We start from the raw sequence: 21,353 nt of genomic DNA, 5'->3' as shown, positions 1-21,353 counted from the left end.
ACTTAATAATTAATGAAAAAAGGTGTCTGTATAATCCTTTAATTTCATAGTTTTCTTTGTTAAGTACTATGTCAGTTTCAGAGGGATAAGCTATTAAAATATGTCTTAGACCAGAGCCGTGTCTTTGCTTTCTTTGGATTTGTAACTTTAAAAAAAAATCTTTGCATTTGTCTGGTTAGATATTAACTTATAGATTAAGTTATTTTTGTAGTTCTGTCTTGGTTCATTTTCTTGAAGCATACATTTTGTTCATTGGTTCATTCGTGTAATAAGCAAACATTTAGTTAGCTACTCAGTGTGTGCCATATATTATGGCATTAGTGATACAGTAATCAATAAAACCTGAGTCCATATGGAGCTAACAACATAATAATTATACATGTACTCCACCACATACATACCCATACATATGTGTGTGTGTATGTATATATATATGTGTGTTCTATAAATGTAGTTTGCAATTAGAAGCAGTTTACAATATACCAGTGTTTCTTGTCTTTGGTTTAGATGATATGAATTGCAGTATTTATTTAGTCTCTTAAATGCAGATATAAAGTTCTCCAGAAAGCTCCTCTTTTTTTTTTAAATCCCTTTTTCTGTTATATGTCATTTTCCTGGAGGTTTGTTTTAGACTAAAAGATCTGCTTTTGTTCTTGTTTAGCTTCTCTTTAGGGTCTCTGATGTTACTTTGATTACACTGCTTCAAATCATCATTGAACAAATTTAGAATACAAGGACTTTTGGATCTCTAGACTTCTATCTGAATCCAGCCATTTTCTTACATTATATTTATGTTTTGGTTGCTTGGTTAGAAAACCCATTCTTTCCATAGTGTCCTGAATATATGAATAATGTCATTGTTTGATTCCCTGAAATCATATCCTATCTTGAGGGATTATCTCTAGATCAGTCCTTTCTTTGAAGCTTCACATTTGAATGGCTACCTTCCTGATTTACATCATCACTCGCAAGTTTTATAGAATCTCAGATGTCAACACGTCCAAAACAGAGTTTCTGATTTCCCTTTTCAAACCTTTTGTCTACCTTTTCTCATCTCAGTTATTGGAACCTTTATCTTTTCAGTTGTTTAAATAGAAACTAGATCGTTATTTTTTTTCTGTTTCTCTGTCTCCCTCTGACCCTGAACTTGGAATTTAGTAAATTCTGCCTCCAGAATATATTCTGAAACTCTTCTCTCCAACTCACTGAAATGATCATAGTCAACGTCGATACCTCTCGTCTAGAATACTGTGTCATCTCGTAACTGGTCTTCTTGGTTGCTCTCGTTTCCCTTCCATCTGTCCCTTCTTTAGCAGCCAAAGCAATCTTTTAAAGAAATGAATCTATTTTGGGCACTTGGGTAGCTCAGTTGGTCAAGTGTCCGGCTCTTGATTTCAGCTCATGTCATGGTCTCATGATTGTGGGATTTAGCCCCAAGTTGGGCTCTGGGCTTTGCACATGGCATGGAGTCTGTACGGGATTTTCTCTCTCTCTCTTTGCCCTCTCTCTTTCAAAATAAATAAAATCTTGAAAAAACCCAGCTTTTGTCATTTTGTGTTTAAACCCTTTATTTACAAATTTTGGTGCCTCTGTTGCATTTCAGATAAAATACACATTCTGATTTTGCCTGTGAGACCTGTGTGGTCTGACTCTGTCTTAGCTAACTGTGCTTCTGTCACAGTGGTTCTCTCGGGGTTCACTAAATGCAAGGTACTCTTTCCAGTAGGCTTTTCTGCATACTGTTTGTTTTCCCCAAAATGATGTTACTTTGGCTTTTTATGTGGCTGACTCTTTCTTTATATCACTGCTTAATTGTTACTTTTTCGGAAGGCAGTTCCTGGCCAGTGTGAGTATGGCCTCTCCCCAAATTTTATTTCACAGCATCACAGTTGTTTCTTTTTCCCTTTCTTTTTTTTTTAAGTAGGCTACACACCCAACTTGGGGCCCAGCAGAGGGCTTGAACTCATGACCCTGGAATCAACACCTCAGCTTATTAAGATCAAGAGTCAGACGTTTAACTGACTGAGACACCAGGCGTCCCACAGTCATTTCTTTTATAGCACTTTGTATTTTGTAATGGTTTACTTATTCATTTATTGTATGTCTCTCTTACTAGACTGAAAGTTCAAAAAAGGGAAGAATCTTACCACTTTATATTCAATGTGTAGTACAGTGCTTTGCATTTAGATACTTAGTAAATGTTTTTGAATGAATGAATTGCTATAGTTACATGTTTGAAAAATATCTTCTATAAAATGATAGCATGTGTGATAGTTAAATATTGGTATATTAGTGTTCAGAATGCGGCTATTCTAGTTTGAGCATAGAGGTATGGCAAAAAAAAGGTTTTTAGAAGTACTATCTGTTAGTATTATATTGCCACCATTAACCTTTATTTAAAAAAAAAAATTAAGATTTTATCTTTAAACTCTACACCCAACGTGCGGCTCGAATTCACAACCCCAATATCAGGATTCGCATACCCCACTGACTTAGCCAGCTCAGGCACCCCTCCCAGTATTAACTTATTCTAGCAAATATTAGGCTTCTTTGAACAGAGATAGTTAAGCTTTAAGTTAAAATTGAAATAAGAAAAGAAATGAATCATTATAGCAGGATGATAGATATGGAACATAGTTCGTTTGTATGTAGACTTTTTTTTTCTTAAAATTTTATTTCAATTCTGGTTAGGTAACATACAGTGCAATATTGATTTCAGGAGTAGAATTCAGTGATCCATCACAACAACTAGTATTCATCACAAGTGTTCTGAATGCCCATCACCCATTTACCCCATTCTCCACCCACTTCCCTCCATCAACCCTCAGTTTGTTCTTTATTTTTAAGTGTCTTGACATTTGTTTTCCTCTCTCTCTTTCCCCTTCCCGCATATGTTCATCTGTATTCTTAAATTCTACATATGAGTGAAATCATATGATATTTGTTGTAGGCAGACTTTTAATTGTATTTGCGATATCTAGATATAGATATACATTAAATGTATAAATTATTCCCATTGTATCATCTATGATAAATGAAAAGGGGAAAGGAATGTGGGAAACAGAACAAGTTGACCCTATAGACAAAGTATAGAAGGCTAAAAGGCTGGGGTATTTGGGTGGCTCAGTGGTTGAGCATCTGCGTTCAGCTCAGTGCATGATGCCAGGGTCTTGGGATCAAGTCCCACATTGGACTCCCTGCATGGAGCCTGCTTCTCCCTCTGCCTGTGTCTCTGCCCCTCTCTCTCTCTGCCTCTCATGAATAAATAAATAAATAAATAATTTTAAAAAAGAGGTCTAAAAAGCTAAACATAATGTAAGTTTTTATTGGTTGAGAGGTATTATGAGATATACTATCATATGCTTTTTTAAAATTTTGAATTACATTTGAAAGGTGTTGAGCTATATAGGAGAAAGAGCCTTGGAAGCAGGGTTCAAATCTCAGCCCCAAAGCTGTGCAACTTTAGTCAAATTCCTAGACCTCTGAAGCCTTTGTTTCTGAAATGGAAATGCTGCTATCTGGCTTGTGAGACTATAGTAAGGATCAAAGGAGATAGCTTATAGAAAGCATATGGCAGAGTATTTTGCACTTAATAAGTGCTCGCTAACCTGCGGTATATGTCTCCACTCCTCAGTATGCACAAAGTACGGTTGTCCTCATTTAGTTTTATTGCTATACAAGATTTTCATACTGAGAAATAGGATTCTTCTCCTACCATACAGACTTTTTTTACTTTGTGTTGCTTACTTTCTAATTCTGAGCCATATTTAATTATGTAGTGAGTGAGTCATTTTCAAACTGATTTTGACCTAAAATTATGACAGGAACTATTTTCCAGCCACTTTTTTCCTCTAAGTATTTTGCACAAGACATAATTCATTAGCTTTCTTTTCATGCACACAATTATTTCCCCATCACCTTCCCATATTTAGGCACCTTTGTTTATAGGGCTTTTTTTGGAAGAGGGTCATAGGGAGAGGGAGAGAGAGAATCTTAAGCAGGCTCCAAGCCCAGCATGGAACCTGTCACGGGGCTTAATTTCACGACCCTGAGGTCGTGATCTGAACCAATATCAGGAATCAGACACTTAACCAACTGAGCCACCCAGGTGCCCCTTATTTTATTATTTTTTAAGGTTTAATTAATTTATTTGACAGCATAAGTAGGGGGATCAGCAGGCAGACAGAGAGGGAGAAGCAGGCGCCTCACTAAGCAAAGAGCCCAACAATGTGGAGCCAGATCCCAGGACCATGACCTGAGCCGAAGGCAGATGCTTAACAAATTGAGCCACTCAGGCACCCCTATTTATTTATTTGCAAGAGAGAGAGAGAAAGAGAGAGAGAGAGCAAGAGAGTGTGAGGGGAGGGGCAGAGGGGGAGACAGGGAGAGAGTCTTAAGCAGACTCTTCACTCAGTGCTGAGCCCAATGCAGGGCTTAATCTCATGACACTGAAAGCATGACCTGAGCCAAACCAAGAGTTGGTTGCCTTCACTGTGCCATCCAGGTTTCCTAGGACTTTTATATAGTATTTACAAATGCCTCAAGTCCTTAAATTGCTAGATTGGTTTTATTTTCAGTTATATGCTTCCCATTCCCTTAACTGAGTTCCTTAAATAAAGGTTTGGGTGTATAATGATTTTTAAGTGTTTTCTATATCTGGGATAACTTTTTTCCTATTAGGAAAATCAAGGTTTAGCTGGGGTTATATAGATACAGTAAATTAGTGAGATGTTTATGTAATTATGGATGTCTGCAATAGAGAGAAAAAGGTGTGATTCTGAACATGGATTTGTAGCTACTGCCAAATACCTCCTTTCAATTAGTGGAATTCACAAGCAAAGCCCAAAGACTCAAAGTTGTAAACTTTAGAATAGGAAAAAGACCATTAGAAAATATCTCTTTATGAGTAGTTCTAAAAAATCCTGCAATATTTGTACCATATGCACTTTAGCCAAGTTTTCAGATCATATTGCTTGAAAGAGCCTAAAATTAGGAGGCTGAAAGTGCTTGAAAATCACTTCTAAGTAGAAGTACTACAGCTTTCTTATTAAATCTTTGCCAATTTCTTAGTTTCCAGAAAATGCACTGGCATTTCATTGAAGGGACTATAATCTCAATCAATATAAAAAAAAAAAATAAAGAATTTAATCTTTTAATATAATTCCTACATTCCTCTCCCTACATATTCCATTGTCATATCAATGAGACTTCTGATAACATGTATATCTACTTCTTGAAAAAAATATATATATATAAAAAAAAAAGTTAATGGGATGCCTGGGTGGCTCAGTGGTTGAGCGCCTGCCTTTGACCCAGGGTGTGATCCTGGAGTCTCAGGATCAAATCCCACATCAGGCTCCTTGCTGGGAGCCTGCTCTCCCTCTGTCTGTGTCTCTGCCTCTCTCTCTGTGTCTCTCATGAATAAATAAATAAAATCTTTAAAAAAAAGATAGTTAAACTGTAAAGAATATTCTCTGAGCAAATTTTTACAGTTATTTGAACTGAAAAATCTTTTTTATGCAATATTCTTGAGAAGTTTGTCACAGATTACTCTTAATGTCGTGCAATATTATAAGTGGAGCACTTGAGGCCTAAGTCGGTTTGTGCAGATTTTATATTTTATGCATTATTTAGCACCTGTTTCTTGATTTTAATTTATTTTTGAAATGAAACGTTACTTGATCACAGATGAGATTTTAATGTAGTTTTAGAGATTACTCCAGTTTTCTAAAAATGTCAAAATGGAATTCTTTTTCCTTCATGCTAATTATCCTTTTGGCTATATATGATAAATAAAATTATTTGGAGACATTTTAAAAACCAGATATATTCAACAATGTCCCATTTGTACATGGTGATCTTGTCTGTCCATTGTGTGTGATCCCCATTGTATTTTTCTCGGAGCATATATCCCCTTGCAACTTACACCATACTCTCTTGAGTACTAAATACTAAATTGTTTATGCTTTGAGAGCAAACTCTATGTTTATCCATCTTTTGGAATGATATGATACAGATGAAAATTTTGGATCAGATCGACTTAGATTCAAATTCTACTCTGTCATGTAACTGTTGATCTTGAGTAACTCCGTGGTTTTCTCAAAGTCATAGTTTTTGCTACTGAAAATGAAATGAATACTTATTATTATATTTTTAAAAAATTTTTATTTTTGTCATGAGAGACAGAGAGTCAGGGACATAGGGGGAGAAGCAGACTCCCCTGCAGGGAGCCTGATGTGGGACTTGATTCTGGGACCCCAGGATCATGACCTGAGCTGAAAGCAGATGCTCAACCACTGAGCCACCCAGACTCCCACGAATACTTATTTTATAAGAGGGGCAGAGTTAAATCAGACTTTGTACAAAGAACTGAGCATTATGCTTGTCATTTAGTAGATCCTAAATAAATTATGAATCAGGTCTTTTTTTTTCTTGCTTTCTGTGTATGTTACTTTATTTAATACTTATTTGTCAAATGAATGGTACCTGAAGTTAAAAACTATAATATAATTCAACAAATGTATTGAATACATGTTATAAGCCAACTACTGTGCTTAGTGCTATGGAATAAATACATGGTGAAGAAGTTTACAGTTTAATTGGAATGATTAGACACATGGATGTTAAATAATTATAGAAGAAATGTCGTGAAAGTTGAACAGATTCGCTTTGCAAATTTTTTCCAGAACCAAGGGTAGTAGCAAAGTTATCACTGTCTCTAAATAAATTAAGGTTAAGTTAGTTTCTTTTCACTTAGCTTTCATTTCTAGGTATTACAAAGAAAAGAACAGTTTCAATTGTAAGCTATTTGCTATTAGCTGTGATAGGTAATGTGTTGACCAGCACTCCTAGCTTAATGACAAATGACGTCTAATGAAGACTTTTCTTGATGTACAATAGTGAAACTAACTACTGTTGCTTTTGGAGAAATTGCTGATTTCCTTGGTTTCTTGGTTTTCTCTAGTAAATTAGATTTTGTACTTGACTCAGTTTTGACCTCTTGATACTTGTATTAAGCTAAATAATCAGCATGACAATAAAGTATTGTGAGAGTGATACATCTATAATATCTGCCATCAGATTCATAGTAGGATTTTATTAAATTAAAAATTTTTTAAATTAAAATTGTTTAATTGTTTAATGCTATTTGGTTATAAATTATACTTTATGCAGTGTCATTTTGTGGAAAAGAATGAGTAGGCTTTTTTTTTTTTTTTTTTTTACTTTCTGAGAAATCTGTCTTTCTTTTTGGGAAATGACGTACCTTTTTAGGTGTAATGGTATTGTAGGAAGAGTATTGGTATAGAAGAGCAGGGATTTGAATTCTGGTTTCACCTGTGCTTAAGTTAGTAGCTTTTATCAACTACAAAATAAAAATTTTTGATCACATACTCTTCCAAACCATATGACTTCCTTGGGCATTTGGTAAAATTAGCTTTAAACTATAGTGTCTTTGGATTGCAAATTTTTTTTTTTATTGCCTAGACTATCTTGGATCAGATTAGCTCACTGAATAATAAGACCCTAGAGTCTAGGGGTTACTGTCGTCCAAATTAGATTCCTCCTAGCTGAAAGAGTGATGGTTACTAATTTTACTACTTAAAAGAAAATGGGCATTTGGATAGGAGCATTGTTCGTTCTACCTCAGATTAAATAACTGTCAACAGAAGCCAAACTGTGTGGGTTGATAAAATGAAGGTGGAAAGCTGGATAATATTTTTGGGTATTAATCCCTACCCTCCTCTCATTCTCTTATTTTGATATTTGTATTCCTTCCTTCCTTCCTTCCTTCCTTCCTTCCTTCCTTCCTTCCTTCCTTCCTTCCTTCCTTCCTTCCTTCGTTTTGTATTTATTTATTCTGCCAAGTATTAAAGTGCCATAAAATGTACTTTTGTTTTGAATATTGAGGTTTTTTTTGACTAAAAATCTAGAGACTTGGATGGGTGTGGTAGGAAGGGTCAGGCTAAAGTTGAGGAAGAAATTATTGGAAGAAAAAATAGCACATAAGCCTGAATAGTAGCTGCCTATCCCAAGATATTATGATTTATTATATAGGTAATGTGTCCTAAGTTCAATTTTAAGATTTTTAATAGGTCAGTTTATCTACATAGTGAAGGTATGATTTAACATTGGGAAATGTTTTCCTAGATGTTGAGGATGTAATTCAGATCTCTTCTCAGTTTTTAAAAATTGTTAATCCTCTGTTGATTCATACTGACTGTCTATAATTCATAGAGAAAAACTTTAAATTAAAAAGATTATTTTTTTACATGGTTTTACTTCTGTACAGTCATGGTCAGAGAGACACAGCACAAATTCTTCTGTTACGAGGAGCTAAATATCTGTCAGATAAAAATGGAGTAACGCCTCTGGATTTATGTGTACAGGTATGTGTTATGCATATGTTAATGCATATTCTTAGCTCTTTACTTTATGATAGAAACTGACACTGGTAAAATCACTTTTTCCCCTCAAATGAGAGGATAGATGCAAAGATTTTTATTCTATAAAGAATATGATTTTTTATTTTTATTTTTTTTGTTTTTATTTTTTATTTTTTAGAAGATGATTTTTTAAAAAAGAATATGATCTTGAAAAAGGAACTGTGATATTATAAGAAATATATATTGGTCTTCATCCCAGTTCTTAACACAAGAGTCTCTCAGGCACTTGGACTCTCCAGAGTGAAAAGAATGTTTTTGTACACTAATGAGGTGGCTGGTGGCTTCTGGATAGGTGCTAGTTGTCAGGGAAGCCAACCATGTGACTACAGAGCAGTGTTGTATCCCACTCCCAGGGAGGTAAGGGGGACTGGAGATTGACTTTAGTTATCAGTGACCAATAATTTAATTAATCATGCCTATGTAATAGAAATTCCATAAAAATCCTATATACAGTGGGGTTCTTAGGGAGATTCCTGGTTGGTGAACACATCAGAGTTGTGGGATGGTGCCACACCCAGAGAGGATATGGAAGCTCTATGCCCCTTCCCAAATACTCTACTCTGTGTATCTCTTCCATTTCGCTGTTCCTGAGTTACATGCTTTATAGTAAATAAAGTGTCTCCCTGAATTCTGGAAGCTATTATCAAACAGCAAATAGCAGATCATCAAACCTGAGGAAGGATTAATGGGAACTCCTGACTTATAGCTGGTTAGTTAGAAGTATGGGTGGCCTGGTCTTGTGAATGGCTTCTGAAGGGGGGGGCACTTTTATGAGACTGAGCTCCTAACCTGTGGAGTCTGTGTTAACTGTGCGTAGTTAGCATCAGAATTGAATTAAGTTGTATGACACTTAGTTGGTGTTTATAGACAGTTGGAGAATTGCTTGGTGTGGAAAACCTACACATTTAGTATCAGATTGGTGTGTAGAGGAAATAAATTCTCTATTAGGAACTTTTTAAAAAATTTAGATAATTTTAAATCTCTCTCTCTCTCTCTCTCTCTTTTTTAGGGTGGCTATGGAGAGACTTGTGAAGTATTAATTCAGTATCACCCTAGGCTTTTCCAGACAATTATTCAAATGACACAGAATGAAGATCTCCGAGAAAACATGGTAATGTAATTGTACTATAGCTTTTAAATGAACGAGCTTTGTTCATGCTTAGCATATATGGTATTTTAAAATGTACTTAGTAATTTTATTATTACAAATATTTTAATGATTCAAATTTATCTGCATTATAGGAAAGTATAAATAGTATACTAATAAATTTTGTGCTATTATTTAGTCCTATGAACCTTCTGCCCTCTGGGTCTTTGTTTTGTTTTTAAAGATTTTGTTTGTTTATTTGTTTGTTTATGAGAGAGCATGTTTAGGAGGAGAGGGAGGGAAAGAATTTCAAGCAGACTCTGCACTGAGCACAGAGCCAACCTGAGGCTCAGTCCCAGTCCCATAGCCCTGAGCCAAAAACAAGGGTCAGATGATTAACCAACTGAACTACCCAGAATACCCCTGGGTCTTTGGTTTTTGCTTAAAAGAATTGGAATTTTCTCCATAGATAGGGGGAAAATAACTAAGGAGGAATATCATCGTATCATTGGTAATCATTAGTTTATAATAGCTTTACTCTGAAAAATTGCAGAGCTTAAACTTCTCATATATTAAAGTTTGGAATTCAGATTCTGTAAATTAACTTGGTGATTTCTATTTATATTTCTTATTGCTTTTTTACTGGGTGATTTTGAAAAGATTTTATGTCATCTGTATATTAGCTTTTGAATTTATGCAAGACAAAATAGCTGTAAAGGACTTGATTTCAGCTACTTGGCTTCGGGATACTTTTTAAACTAATAGATACTCAATTTCTTGATAAAGTTTAATAGATTATTGTATAATCACATTTTGTTTTACTTGTAAAAAATTTAGTTACGGCAAGTTCTGGAACATTTGTCTCAGCAAAGTGAAAGCCAGTACCTAAAGATTCTAACAAGCCTTGCTGAAGTTGCCACAACAAATGGGCATAAACTGCTTAGGTAAGTGTTTCAAAATATAGACAAATCAATAGGTAGTGGTATCTGTCAGCTTTGTGGTTTTTTTGGCTTTTCTGGGAATGGTTTATTTTGTTGGATGTTTTCATCAGTGGTAAGATGTTCTAAAAATTTGCTGACTTACTGTTTCATTTTAAAGGACTAGGGCAGTCAGCTCTTACTGGGAGATATTTGTCTAGAGAGACTAAAAATATTTACTTAAGTGGATTTGGACATAGATGTCTAAAATTTTATAAGATGATAGATTAGTTATCTAAGTAAATATACATAAAGAAGAATCAGAAAGTTTAGGAGTCTTTTTTTTTTTTTTATGTCCCTCCTTCAAGAAAATAGTTTAAGAATGTTGATCACTATAGAACTCTGTGTACGGACTACTGTTCAGCCTCTCAATATATCCACATGATTCCTTATAAAGTTTTTTCCTTAAACTGTCCTCCTCTGTTCAATTCTTTATTCTTTTTTTTTTTTTTAAGTTTTTATTATTTATTCATGAGAGAGACAGAGAGAGAGAGAGAGGGGCAGAGAAAGAGGCAGGCAGAGGGAGAAGCAGGCTCCATGCAGGGAGCCTGGCATGGGACTCAATCCCGAGTCTCCAGGATCAGGCCCTGAACTGAAGGCGGCGCTAAACCGCTGAGCCACTTGGACTGCCTGTTCAGTTCTTTATTCTTTCAAAAGATGCTGTGGTTTTAATGGCTCATTGCTGTGTCCATGGAGGTAATGCCTTTATATTACTTGTGTTTATATATATATTGCATTTTCCTGTACCCATACTTCACTGTATGTTAGCTCCCCCTAATTAGGAATAAACAGCCCCAATTAGGTATAAGCAGCCATTTAGAGGTACCTGGGTGGCTCAGTTGGTAAGTGTTTTGACTTTTGATTTTGATGCAGGTCATGATTTCAGGGTTGTGAGATTGAGCACTGTGTCCAGCTCCGCACTCAGTGTGGAGTCGGCATGGGATTCTCTTTCTCTCTCTTCCTCTGCTCCTCACCCTGCTCCCTGTTCCCGCACATGTACATGCTCTCTCTCAAATAAATAAATCTTAATAAAAAAGGGAATAAACAGCCATTTAGAAATGGTTCATGTGTTTTTTTCTTAGCTGATAAATTTGGCCCACTTCTAATTTGGATGCTTTCTCCTTTGCAGTTTCCTTTTCATGTTTTTTAATACTTTGACAGTCTTAGAATAGGTCATGGTCTTCTCTGTCTCTGTGTTTGCAACTGGAGTTTCTTCCTCCCGACACTCTGCTGTTTCTATAAATCAGCTACATTTTCAAATCCATTAAGTTAGCCCTTTTTTTTCTCTCTTCCTTGGGCTTTTCATATACTTCATTCAGATTGGATCACGCTCTATACCATTTACTTAGAAGGGTCTTTGCTAGGCCCCTTATCCTTCATGGTACCAACATCACCCTCTTGTGTTTTTCCATTAAGTCTTTCTTCAGCATTTCTACTCACTATACCATCTGCTAATTTTTTTTTTTTTTTATTCAGTTTCTACCTTTGAGACCACTTTAGATTCTGTTTATGGGATTCACTGAATTTCAGCTTTATGTAATGCTCTTGTTTTAATTAGTCATTTCTGTTAATCCATTTATTTGATGAGTACTTTCAATTCAGACATACTAAATAAAGGCATGGCTTGGGAGTCAGCCAGACTCAGGTTTTAACTCCAGATATCACTATTTACTATGCGATTTCAGCAAGTAACTGTTTTGAGTTTCCCTTTATCATCTACCCATGTATCTAATATATGTTTCTGAGTGCCTACTATCCACCAGGCCACCTGGTAGCTGATTGTGAATAAAACAGACAAGATCCCTCCTATATTTAATTTACAACCTATTCAGGATTTTATTTCCATGTTGGAAAATGGTATTAAATATCTTCTTAATGAACTATTGTAAAATACAATGATAAGGTACTAGAAAGTGCCAAGCATAGTGTGTGGCACATAGTAAAGTTGATGATTATGATTATATAAATGGAAAATGTCAGAGATAATGATTTTGGTTATTATAAATACTCTACATTTCTTACATTAGAAACTTAACCTATTTTTTTGTTTAAGTCTTTGTCCTATATTTTGCTTTTCCACAGTAATGAGAAAGTCTCTTTTTATGTATTTATGTTAAGTTTACCTTTAATAGTTATTAACCACGCACTCAACTAAGGAACATTCAAATACATTATTTCATTTAAACCTCACAGTAATTTTGTTATTTAGAAAGTTATTTCCATTTTACATAGAAGAAAACTGAAGTTTAACGATTTACCAAGCTATACATTAGAAGAACCAGGATTTCTATTATCATTAGTAAAGGGCAGATTCTGGATTCCAATTTGGAACAAGTAATAAAGGAGTTTAGTGGAACAGAAGTAGGGTAGGAGAAAGGGAGCTATAAACATAACAAGTTTTTTTTTTAAAGATTTTTATTTTATTTATTAGCGCACATAACAAGCAGGGGAAGTGGCAGGCAGAGGGAGAGGGAGAAGCAGGCTCCCCATGGAGCAGGGAGCCGACATGTGGCTTGACCCCAGGACACTGGGATCATGACCTGAGCCAAAGGCAGATGCTTAACTGACTGAACCACCCAGGTGTCCCATCGCACAACCATAGAAGTTTTAAAACTTTTTGCTAACCTGCATTGCCTCACGACTTACAATGCTATTTTTCATATGTTCTGTGAAATCTGTTAATTATGGCCATTTTGGGGTTCTGTGTATCTTTTTCTTGAGATTGGTAGTGAGTATTGGTTATTAGTATTTTATTAGAATTTACTGTATTGTTTTCTGTTTTGGGAAATCCTGTGTTTCTCCTTTACTCTCACACTACTACCACACTTACCAAGATATGTGGGTTTTTTATTCCTCAGACCCAGAAATTCTTTAGACAGCAGCTGTGTACAGTTTAACTCAACTTTGACAACTGTCCATCTAGAGATACATCAGATCTTAGAGGTTAAGGGCTTATTCCTATGAGACTGATCCCACTTTCAGATGCCAATTGCAAGTAGTAGGTCCCCAGATTACCTACAGCCTCTGTCTGACTTCACTTCGTATCAGAGATTCTCATGATCTTCTTCCCCTTAGATTTGATTATTTTTTAGAATAGCTAAAAGTATTCAAATTGAGACTCAAAGTATTCTTGTTTCGATTTACCACTCTATTAAAGATATGATAAAGAATGTAGATGATCAGCGAGGTAAAGAGATATATAGGGGAAGGTGCTGGAGGATCTTGAGCACAGAAGCTTCTGTCTCCATGGAGTTGAGGGTGTTGTCTCCCTCCTAATATGTGGATATGTTCAGCAACCTGGAAGCTTCTTGAATCCCATATTTTTAGGCTTTTTGTGGAGGCTTTATCATGTAGGCATGTTGATCATTAACTGCATTTCCGGGCCTTCTTCCGTTTCTGGAAAATGTGAGGTGGGTCTGGAAATTCCAAGCTTCTGATCATGGCTTCATCTTTCTTGTGGCCAGCCTCCGTCCAGGAGCCCACCAAGAGTCACTTCAGGAGAACAAGAAACACTGCTATCACCCAGAAATTATAAGAGGTTTAGGAGCTGTATATTAGGAAGTGGGATCAAAGATCAAATATTGGAACAAAAGATGCTCCTAGTGCTCTTATCACTTAGGAGATTATGAGGATTTTAGGAACTCTATGCCAGGAACCAGGGGCAGAGACCAGTATATATATTTGCTATTATCTCCCAACTGCCAAGGTAGAGTCTTAAGAGGATCTCAAATACAAATTATTCCTCCCTACCAGTTTATGTTTCATGGTACTTTTGCAAATTGTTCCTAGTGACAATTGAGATATTATTTAGCTTACTCTTAAAAAAATGGATAGCCTTTTGTTTGACTGATTCTAGGAATATTTACTAAGGACAAATATTTATTAAAGGCCCTTTTGCGGATAATGTTGTGTTCTTCTAAATAAGTACGTTATCTTGCTTTCTGTATACATATGGTTAAAGATAAAGATAGTTATCAATGTGTAAATGAACAGAAATCACAACTGTTTGCTTAGTAAGGCACTGAATCAAAGTATACTCTTATGTAAATGAAAGGTAAGTACATTGATAGGACTTTGAAATAGGAAATTAATGTTAAAACTTTTATATTGAGACACCTCATGGCTTGGGAAGAAATTATCATTTTATGATTAAATGGAGGATATGATGAAGCTTGGATTTTATGATCTTTTGGTATAATACTAAAGAGGTATTTCACAGGTTGTAAAGTGAAAAATAACATTTTTTAGATCCATTGAATTAGCTTGAAGAAGTTTAAACTGGATATAGTAATACAAAGTTTTAGACTATATTAATAATTGACAGTGATATTCAGATTCCACTGTAAGAAAATACTTCTTAAGATGTCTCATGAAGTGTTTCCTAGATCAGGTACTTAAATTTTTATATCTATGGTAATGTTGCAGAGGATTTACCTCTTTCTCATGGAAGAATTTGAGAATCATTATAGTTAAACTTTTCTGAGTGACAGCACAAAGAAAGAAATAGTTTCAGCTAAACTACATTTCTATTTTATCAGTCTTAACAATCTTTGGCTATAAAATTAGAAACACTTCATAAAGACAAATATGCAAAAATCAGTACAAGCTAAAGTAGTGATTCTATACACATTTAATTCAAAGTTACTAAAACAAAAAGTTTTGCTAAGTAGCTTTCACAGTTTAATAGTGTGGATAGCAGTAACTGTTACGTTTCACTAACAATTGGAACTGATAGCTAATTTTTATTGACTACTTTTAACCATTTAATAATTCCTAGAATGAGAAACAACAGGAATATTGAAGTGAAAGTGTCAGAAAACTTTGGGTTCACATGTCACCAGGTTAGAAAATACCCTCTATTTGGCATTACCACACTGAAATTCTTAGAAGTAGGCATTTGTCATTTCCACATTACTAATTCCCCCTCTTTTTTAAAACGTTATCATTATTGACATACAATGTTACATTAGTTTGTGTACAACATACATAGTGATTCAACAATTCTGTATGCTACTCGGTGCTTATCATAAGTAGAGTCACTATATGTCACCGTATAACATTATTAAATATTATTGAGTTGACATACCATCTATCTACCAATTGATGGACATACCATTATGCCCAGAAGTTTATGCAACTCTTTACTCTATTGAGCAACTATTGTAATACAAGATAAGTGATGTTAGAGATTTCAAAATGAAACCACCACTTGAACAACAAGAGGTTTTTTTTTTTTTTTTAAGGATTTGGCATTGGATTCAGTACAGATTTAGCCTAACTCCTACAGTTTCTCTGTGGAAGGGTAGTTGGTTGATATTTGTAATGATTAACAATCCCCAGGCAGTAAAGAATTCTAAAGGTCTTTTTGATTTGTCAAAGAAGGTTTGTATTATATTCAGTATTATTGTGTTAGTTGGATTTGAGTTTTTCTTTTCTTTTTTCCATGGTGGGATATATCCTATATTTATATAGAGTCATAAGACTACCCATTATTTAGAGAACCACCCTTGCTGATAGTAACTTTAAGATTATTCAATTTGTAAATGTTCTACTGTACATGAACAATTGGTTACTATTCTGGGGAGTGGAGGGAAAATGAGGTTATGGATAGGAGAGTAGAAAGTTTAGCTTCTACAATTGAGTTGTGGGTTGACTTAACATAATCAAGATTTCTATCATTGTTTCTCTGTGAAATATTCTCAGAGTTCTAAAGACTCAGTGTAATTTACATTATATACTTTGAGAAGTGAAAGTTCGAATTTGCGTTAAGTTGGTGCCTCAAGAAACCATTTTACAGTGGTGCTTTTCTTCATAGTTTTATGCTTTGATTATCAGTTTTATTCTGATTGCTTAAACATTAATAATTCATTCATATGCAATCCAAATAATGTATAGCAACTTCCTATTAAAACATTCCAACCCTGTCATGGTAGGAATTTGCTACTTATATTAGGAAACCTGCATGGTCAATGTAATTTGAATGTTTTAAATTAAGATGTAATTTGTTTTATTTCACCTAACCTGTTCATATTTTAATTTTTATTTTCAGTCTGTCTAGTAATTATGATGCTCAGATGAAGAGCCTCTTAAGGATTGTGAGGATATTTTGTCATGTCTTTCGAATTGGTCCATCCTCTCCCAGTAATGGAATTGATTTGGGCTACAACGGGAATAAAACTCCAAGAAGCCAAGTGTTCAAGGTCAGAAAAATATATGACGTTGTTAGGAAGATAGATGAAAAAGAGATGAATTTGACAAAGCATGCTTTCATTAGTCAGAAACCTCATAAACTAAGTTTGCTTCCTACTCATATCACATTTTAAGTTAGGTACACTTTTCTCCTTTCATTTCTGTCTAATCATTAGAAATCCTAAGTGGTGAGCTTTCTTCTGTATTTTTCTTATAACTAACATTGTAATTCCATTAGTGTTGTATTTTAAGATTAAAGATATTTAATTTTTAAGTCTACTTTTATTGGATTACAGGTAAATGTGACAATATGCAGCCATCTTGTGTTTTTTTTTTTAATTTCTAATTCAGCAGGAAAGAAAACATCTAGTTTTCTTTTTTTCTCTTGTGTCTATTTTTTTAAAGTTTTAATTTTAATTCTAGTTGGTTAACATACAGTGTTAAAGTTAGTTTCAGGTATACAATAATAGTGATTCAGCAATTCGATACGTCTCCCTGTGCTCATTATGACAAATGCACTTCTTAATCCTCATCACCTATTTAACCCATCCACCTCCCCTCTGAACATAATTTTTCTATTTAGAGGTTATTATCATGTGTGTGTTATGTATGTGTATGTGTTTTTGAAGTAAGGTTACGTTCATTTCCTGGATTTACTACCAATTCTTGAGATCACTTCAAGGAAAAATCATTGAGATATTTTCTTTAATTTTTTATTTTTTTTAAGATTTTATTTATTAGAGAGCAGGAGCAGGATGGAAGGGGGGAGAAGGATGTGAGGGGAAAAGGGCGAGGGAGAAGCAGGCTTCCCACTGAACAGGGAGCCAGACACAGGGCTGGATCTAAGCTGAAGGCAGATGCTTAACCAACTGAGCCACCACCCAGGCGCCCCATATATTCTTTAAATATTTTGTATTGCATCAGCTGCTTCCTGTAAGACCCAAGACAATGTTGCCACCCAAATCAAATTAAAATTTTACGAACTAAGCAAAATGAACATGGCTATAATTGCTATTGTTAAGGCTTTTTTTGTGGCATTTTATTTTTAGACAACTCAGATGTTGGACGAATGTGTAATTTTATAACTGTTTTTGTGTAATTTTTAAAAGGCAATTTAAGGGATTTTCATAGCATAAAATTTGCTTTTGGGTTCACAAAGGCTTCTATTTCTTTAGTCTTTTGAGTATAAATACAGGTTATCTATCCAAAAAGTGATATAAACATTTTTATGTGCTATTTCCTCAGATTGATAGCTTTACTGTCTGTAAAATTTAAAGTAAAACTAATGAACTATGCTAAATGATTCTTTTCTTACACAGAAATTTTTTGGGCACTTACAGAAAGGTGTTTTGGAAGTAGGAAGTATTTTGACACTAGTAGATTCTTTAATAACCTAAAATGGATATGATAGGCTTTCAGAAAGGTTTGTCTTGCATCTGTTTGCTTCACTATTTTTTTTTAAAGAATTAGTATAAGAAAGAGTTTGCAGCTGTGTGTGTGTGTGAGAGAGAGAGAGAATGTTTCTTATTTTTCCTTCCTTTTTTTTCCCTTATTGTGCCACCTCCTGGAAGAAGTCAGTTATACATCTTCTTATAGTTAAAATTTTGGCTTTTTACATACCACTTCTTCAGCACGTCTTTTGTCTATTTTTTAAAATAGTGTTTGTAGTGATAACTTACTATCTTTGCAAATTTTGAATCTAAATATTGTTGCACTGTTTTGTCAGTGTTAAGTGAATTTTACTGCTTAAACATTCACATTCCATGCAGTTATTCTTAATGTATTCTTGTGTGGCCCAGGCTGTTGGTTACTGAATCGAGGCTTGATTTCATTTTCTGCTTATCCTCTCTACTTATCTATAATAATGAATACAAAATAAAATCAGGTATAAATACAATCACTGTTACCCAAATTGCATGTAGGTTATATTCACTCTTGTCTGATGTCTTTGGTGCTGTCGTTAAAATTTAAGTCTGCCATGTGTTTGCTAATGACATCAGAAAATAAGTTGTGTGCTAATTAGTAGCCTCTGTGTGGGAATTTAATGCTTGACTTAAAATGTTAGTTTTCTATCTAGCCCATCATTACAGGTATAATAGAGTAGAAAAGGCTATCACTGGTTTTCTTTGTGCTTTTCTTTTATGAAATCTAAACTCTGTTTTTGATTGTCATATATCAGTGACACATATAATATAAAAAGTTCCTTTTGTTAGTTTCTTTTTTCTTTTTTTAAGGTAATTTTTTTTCCATCATTGACAACTACTTATGCCTCTGACCACTCATTTTCTCTTAAATTTTGACCTTGCACATTAGTAAAATATTTTTATTACAAAACTCACCTAATTTTTAAAAACATTAGATGTTACTGTTAAAACATATAGGCTCTTTCATATAATTGTGTGAATTAAATGTAGACTGGAGGATGACAAAATGATCTGCCCTCCAACTTATAAGGATAAAATATAGAAACTGTGTTGTCATCTGTGTATATAAAGTCTTCGGTTCACTGTGGGGTGATTCACAGTTGTAAAGATCATAACCATTTCCTGAGTTCCTGCAATGCTAGATTGGAAATACCATCTTAATTTTTACCACATTTTGTCTAAGGTAGCAGTTGATCCCTACTTTCCATTTCATTAACTAGGTACTCTAACATGTCACTTTATTGTTAGGATTAACTAATGGGTTTTCCATTAAGTATGAGTGGATTTATAGGCCATGTGGTTTTAGTAGGTGAAATTGTTTAACATCCTGTTATTAGTTTTCTGATTTATCTAAGAAATCCTTTAAGTTAATCTTAACACTTAGCCATTTTTTTCGGTGTTAAGAGATATATATCTAGTGCTTGGGAACTTTGGGGCATCTGAGGGAGAAGGTAGTTATGGTTATTGAAGCAGTGGGAGCATGGGGAAGACAATTTAGGCTTCCTGAATCTTGATATGGTGTGTATGTGTGTGTGTGTGTGTGTGTGTGTGTGTGTGTGTGTGTGTCTGAGAGAGAGACAATAGTAAGCTGTGACTGTTAACACTTTCATAAAATTATAATTGGGGATATTTGGAAGCCAGAAAAAATTGAGAAACTTTTTACATTAAAATCTTATCTTTGGGGTTATAACATTTGATATTATCAAATTGAGAATAGTCAGACTAAGAGAAAATTTCAAGACACTATTAGAGAACTTAAGTTACTAATGCTTTCCTATAAAATTTGTGTCTCACTTTGGTATATGGATATTAATAATTTTTTTGGATATTAATAATTTTAACATTATCCAACAAGTTGAGATTTTTATATATTACAGCTTTGAAATAGGACCTAAAATGTTTTGAAAATCATGTATGATAGTCACAGCATTGTTGCTATGTGTAAAATATATTTCTGTAGTAAAGACTATTCAGTAATATGAAATGAAGTAGTATTTCACAATGCCAAGAAGCCTGCTAATGGCTTCTGTAGTCATTGACCCATTTTCCATAGTCATTGACTCATTTTTCAGTAATAGTTGATATATTTGTATCTTATCTAATGTTTTTATCATTATTATTTATAGATATAGAAAGCATCATAGATAAGCTTTGCAATAGTTCATTTTTTTATTTTAAAAATTTACTTTAATCCTTTTTATCTGAGACTGCTACACCACAGTTAGAAATTAAAGTCATTTTCACAGTTTTCTTTTTGTTATTGAGGCATGAACTGAAAAAAATCTTCAAAGGGACAACTCTCTAGGTAAAGATGCCTTGAGGTTGGAAATTAGTTTTAATGCATGTGTGAATGAAGAATGAAAAGATAGGGAAAAGGATAGGGAAAAGAGAAAAGTAAAGAAAGGTCTAAGATGACTTACCACTTCTTTTTTCCCTCAATCTCTTTTAATTTTTGCTATGTTCCTTTACCAAAAACTCTTTCTAGAACTATTATTTTTACACAGATCTGGCTTTTAAAAAATTGTTTCTGGATTATTCAGAATTGACCTTTAATTTTTATGCATTGTCAGTGTTTAAAAGTAGGATTGTTGTTGATTCAGTCTTAGAGCTCTCCTCTCTGTGAGCAGTTAGGTATCATTTCTTGCCTTAGGCTTCATCTCCATCCAGTGTGTTCATTTTCTAGGTTTTAGCCCATCTCATTTAGAGGCCAATTATTCCTTTTGCCTTTTGTTTCAAGAAGTTTTACATTCCCACATGTTCTTTCTATTTCGGAAGTTCATTTGGTGATGTAAAACTAAAAGTTTTGCTAGCATAAAAAGTTCTTTTTCATCTTTTACAGCAGTTTTAATGTTTTGCTCATGAGGAGAATAAAGACATTTTCGGTGCAGGTGGCACATCAGTGTTTATGGCAGCTGGTACTTCTTGCACTTCCTTTCAGCAGTTCAGGGATCCTGGATCTCCCAACTGCTGTGCCTGACCATGGAAAAGCCTTCTTTGTGGGGGACAGGGGTGCTTATTTCAGCCTCAAAGTATAATTAGTTTCTTACTTTGCTTAACTGTTGCCTAGTGTGTACTAACTAAATATTTGTTAAATGAAGCAAATAGGTTTTTGTTGGTGATAGTGGGGGCTTTTTGCTTTATTTTGTTTTGTTTTCCTCTTTTGGTTTATTACAGTGAGGACTTGGGCTGATTTAATCATTTGCAAATGCAGTAAGTCAAATATTCTCAAAAA

The 21,353-nt window shown here is 34.4% G+C and overlaps 1 protein-coding gene across 6 annotated transcripts in view; it reads left to right on the top strand.

The window, feature by feature from the left end:
• The window catches only part of HACE1 (HECT domain and ankyrin repeat containing E3 ubiquitin protein ligase 1), a 106,596-nt gene that overhangs the window by 37,556 nt on the left and 47,687 nt on the right, over nucleotides 1-21,353 (top strand). For all 6 annotated transcript variants that reach the window (XM_025444459.3, XM_025444456.3, XM_025444457.3 and 3 more), the window contains 4 exons: nucleotides 8,291-8,387; nucleotides 9,454-9,555; nucleotides 10,369-10,475; nucleotides 16,558-16,708. In XM_025444459.3, coding sequence (XP_025300244.1) covers nucleotides 8,291-8,387; nucleotides 9,454-9,555; nucleotides 10,369-10,475; nucleotides 16,558-16,708 — 457 coding nt within the window. The remainder of the gene's footprint in view (nucleotides 1-8,290; nucleotides 8,388-9,453; nucleotides 9,556-10,368; nucleotides 10,476-16,557; nucleotides 16,709-21,353) is intronic.

The sequence above is a fragment of the Canis lupus genome, chromosome 12, assembly GCF_003254725.2.
Source record: "Canis lupus dingo isolate Sandy chromosome 12, ASM325472v2, whole genome shotgun sequence".
Taxonomy (NCBI): domain Eukaryota; kingdom Metazoa; phylum Chordata; class Mammalia; order Carnivora; family Canidae; genus Canis; species Canis lupus.
The sequence above is the reverse complement of the archived record's forward strand: the minus strand, read 5'-3'. Positions and strand labels throughout refer to the sequence as shown.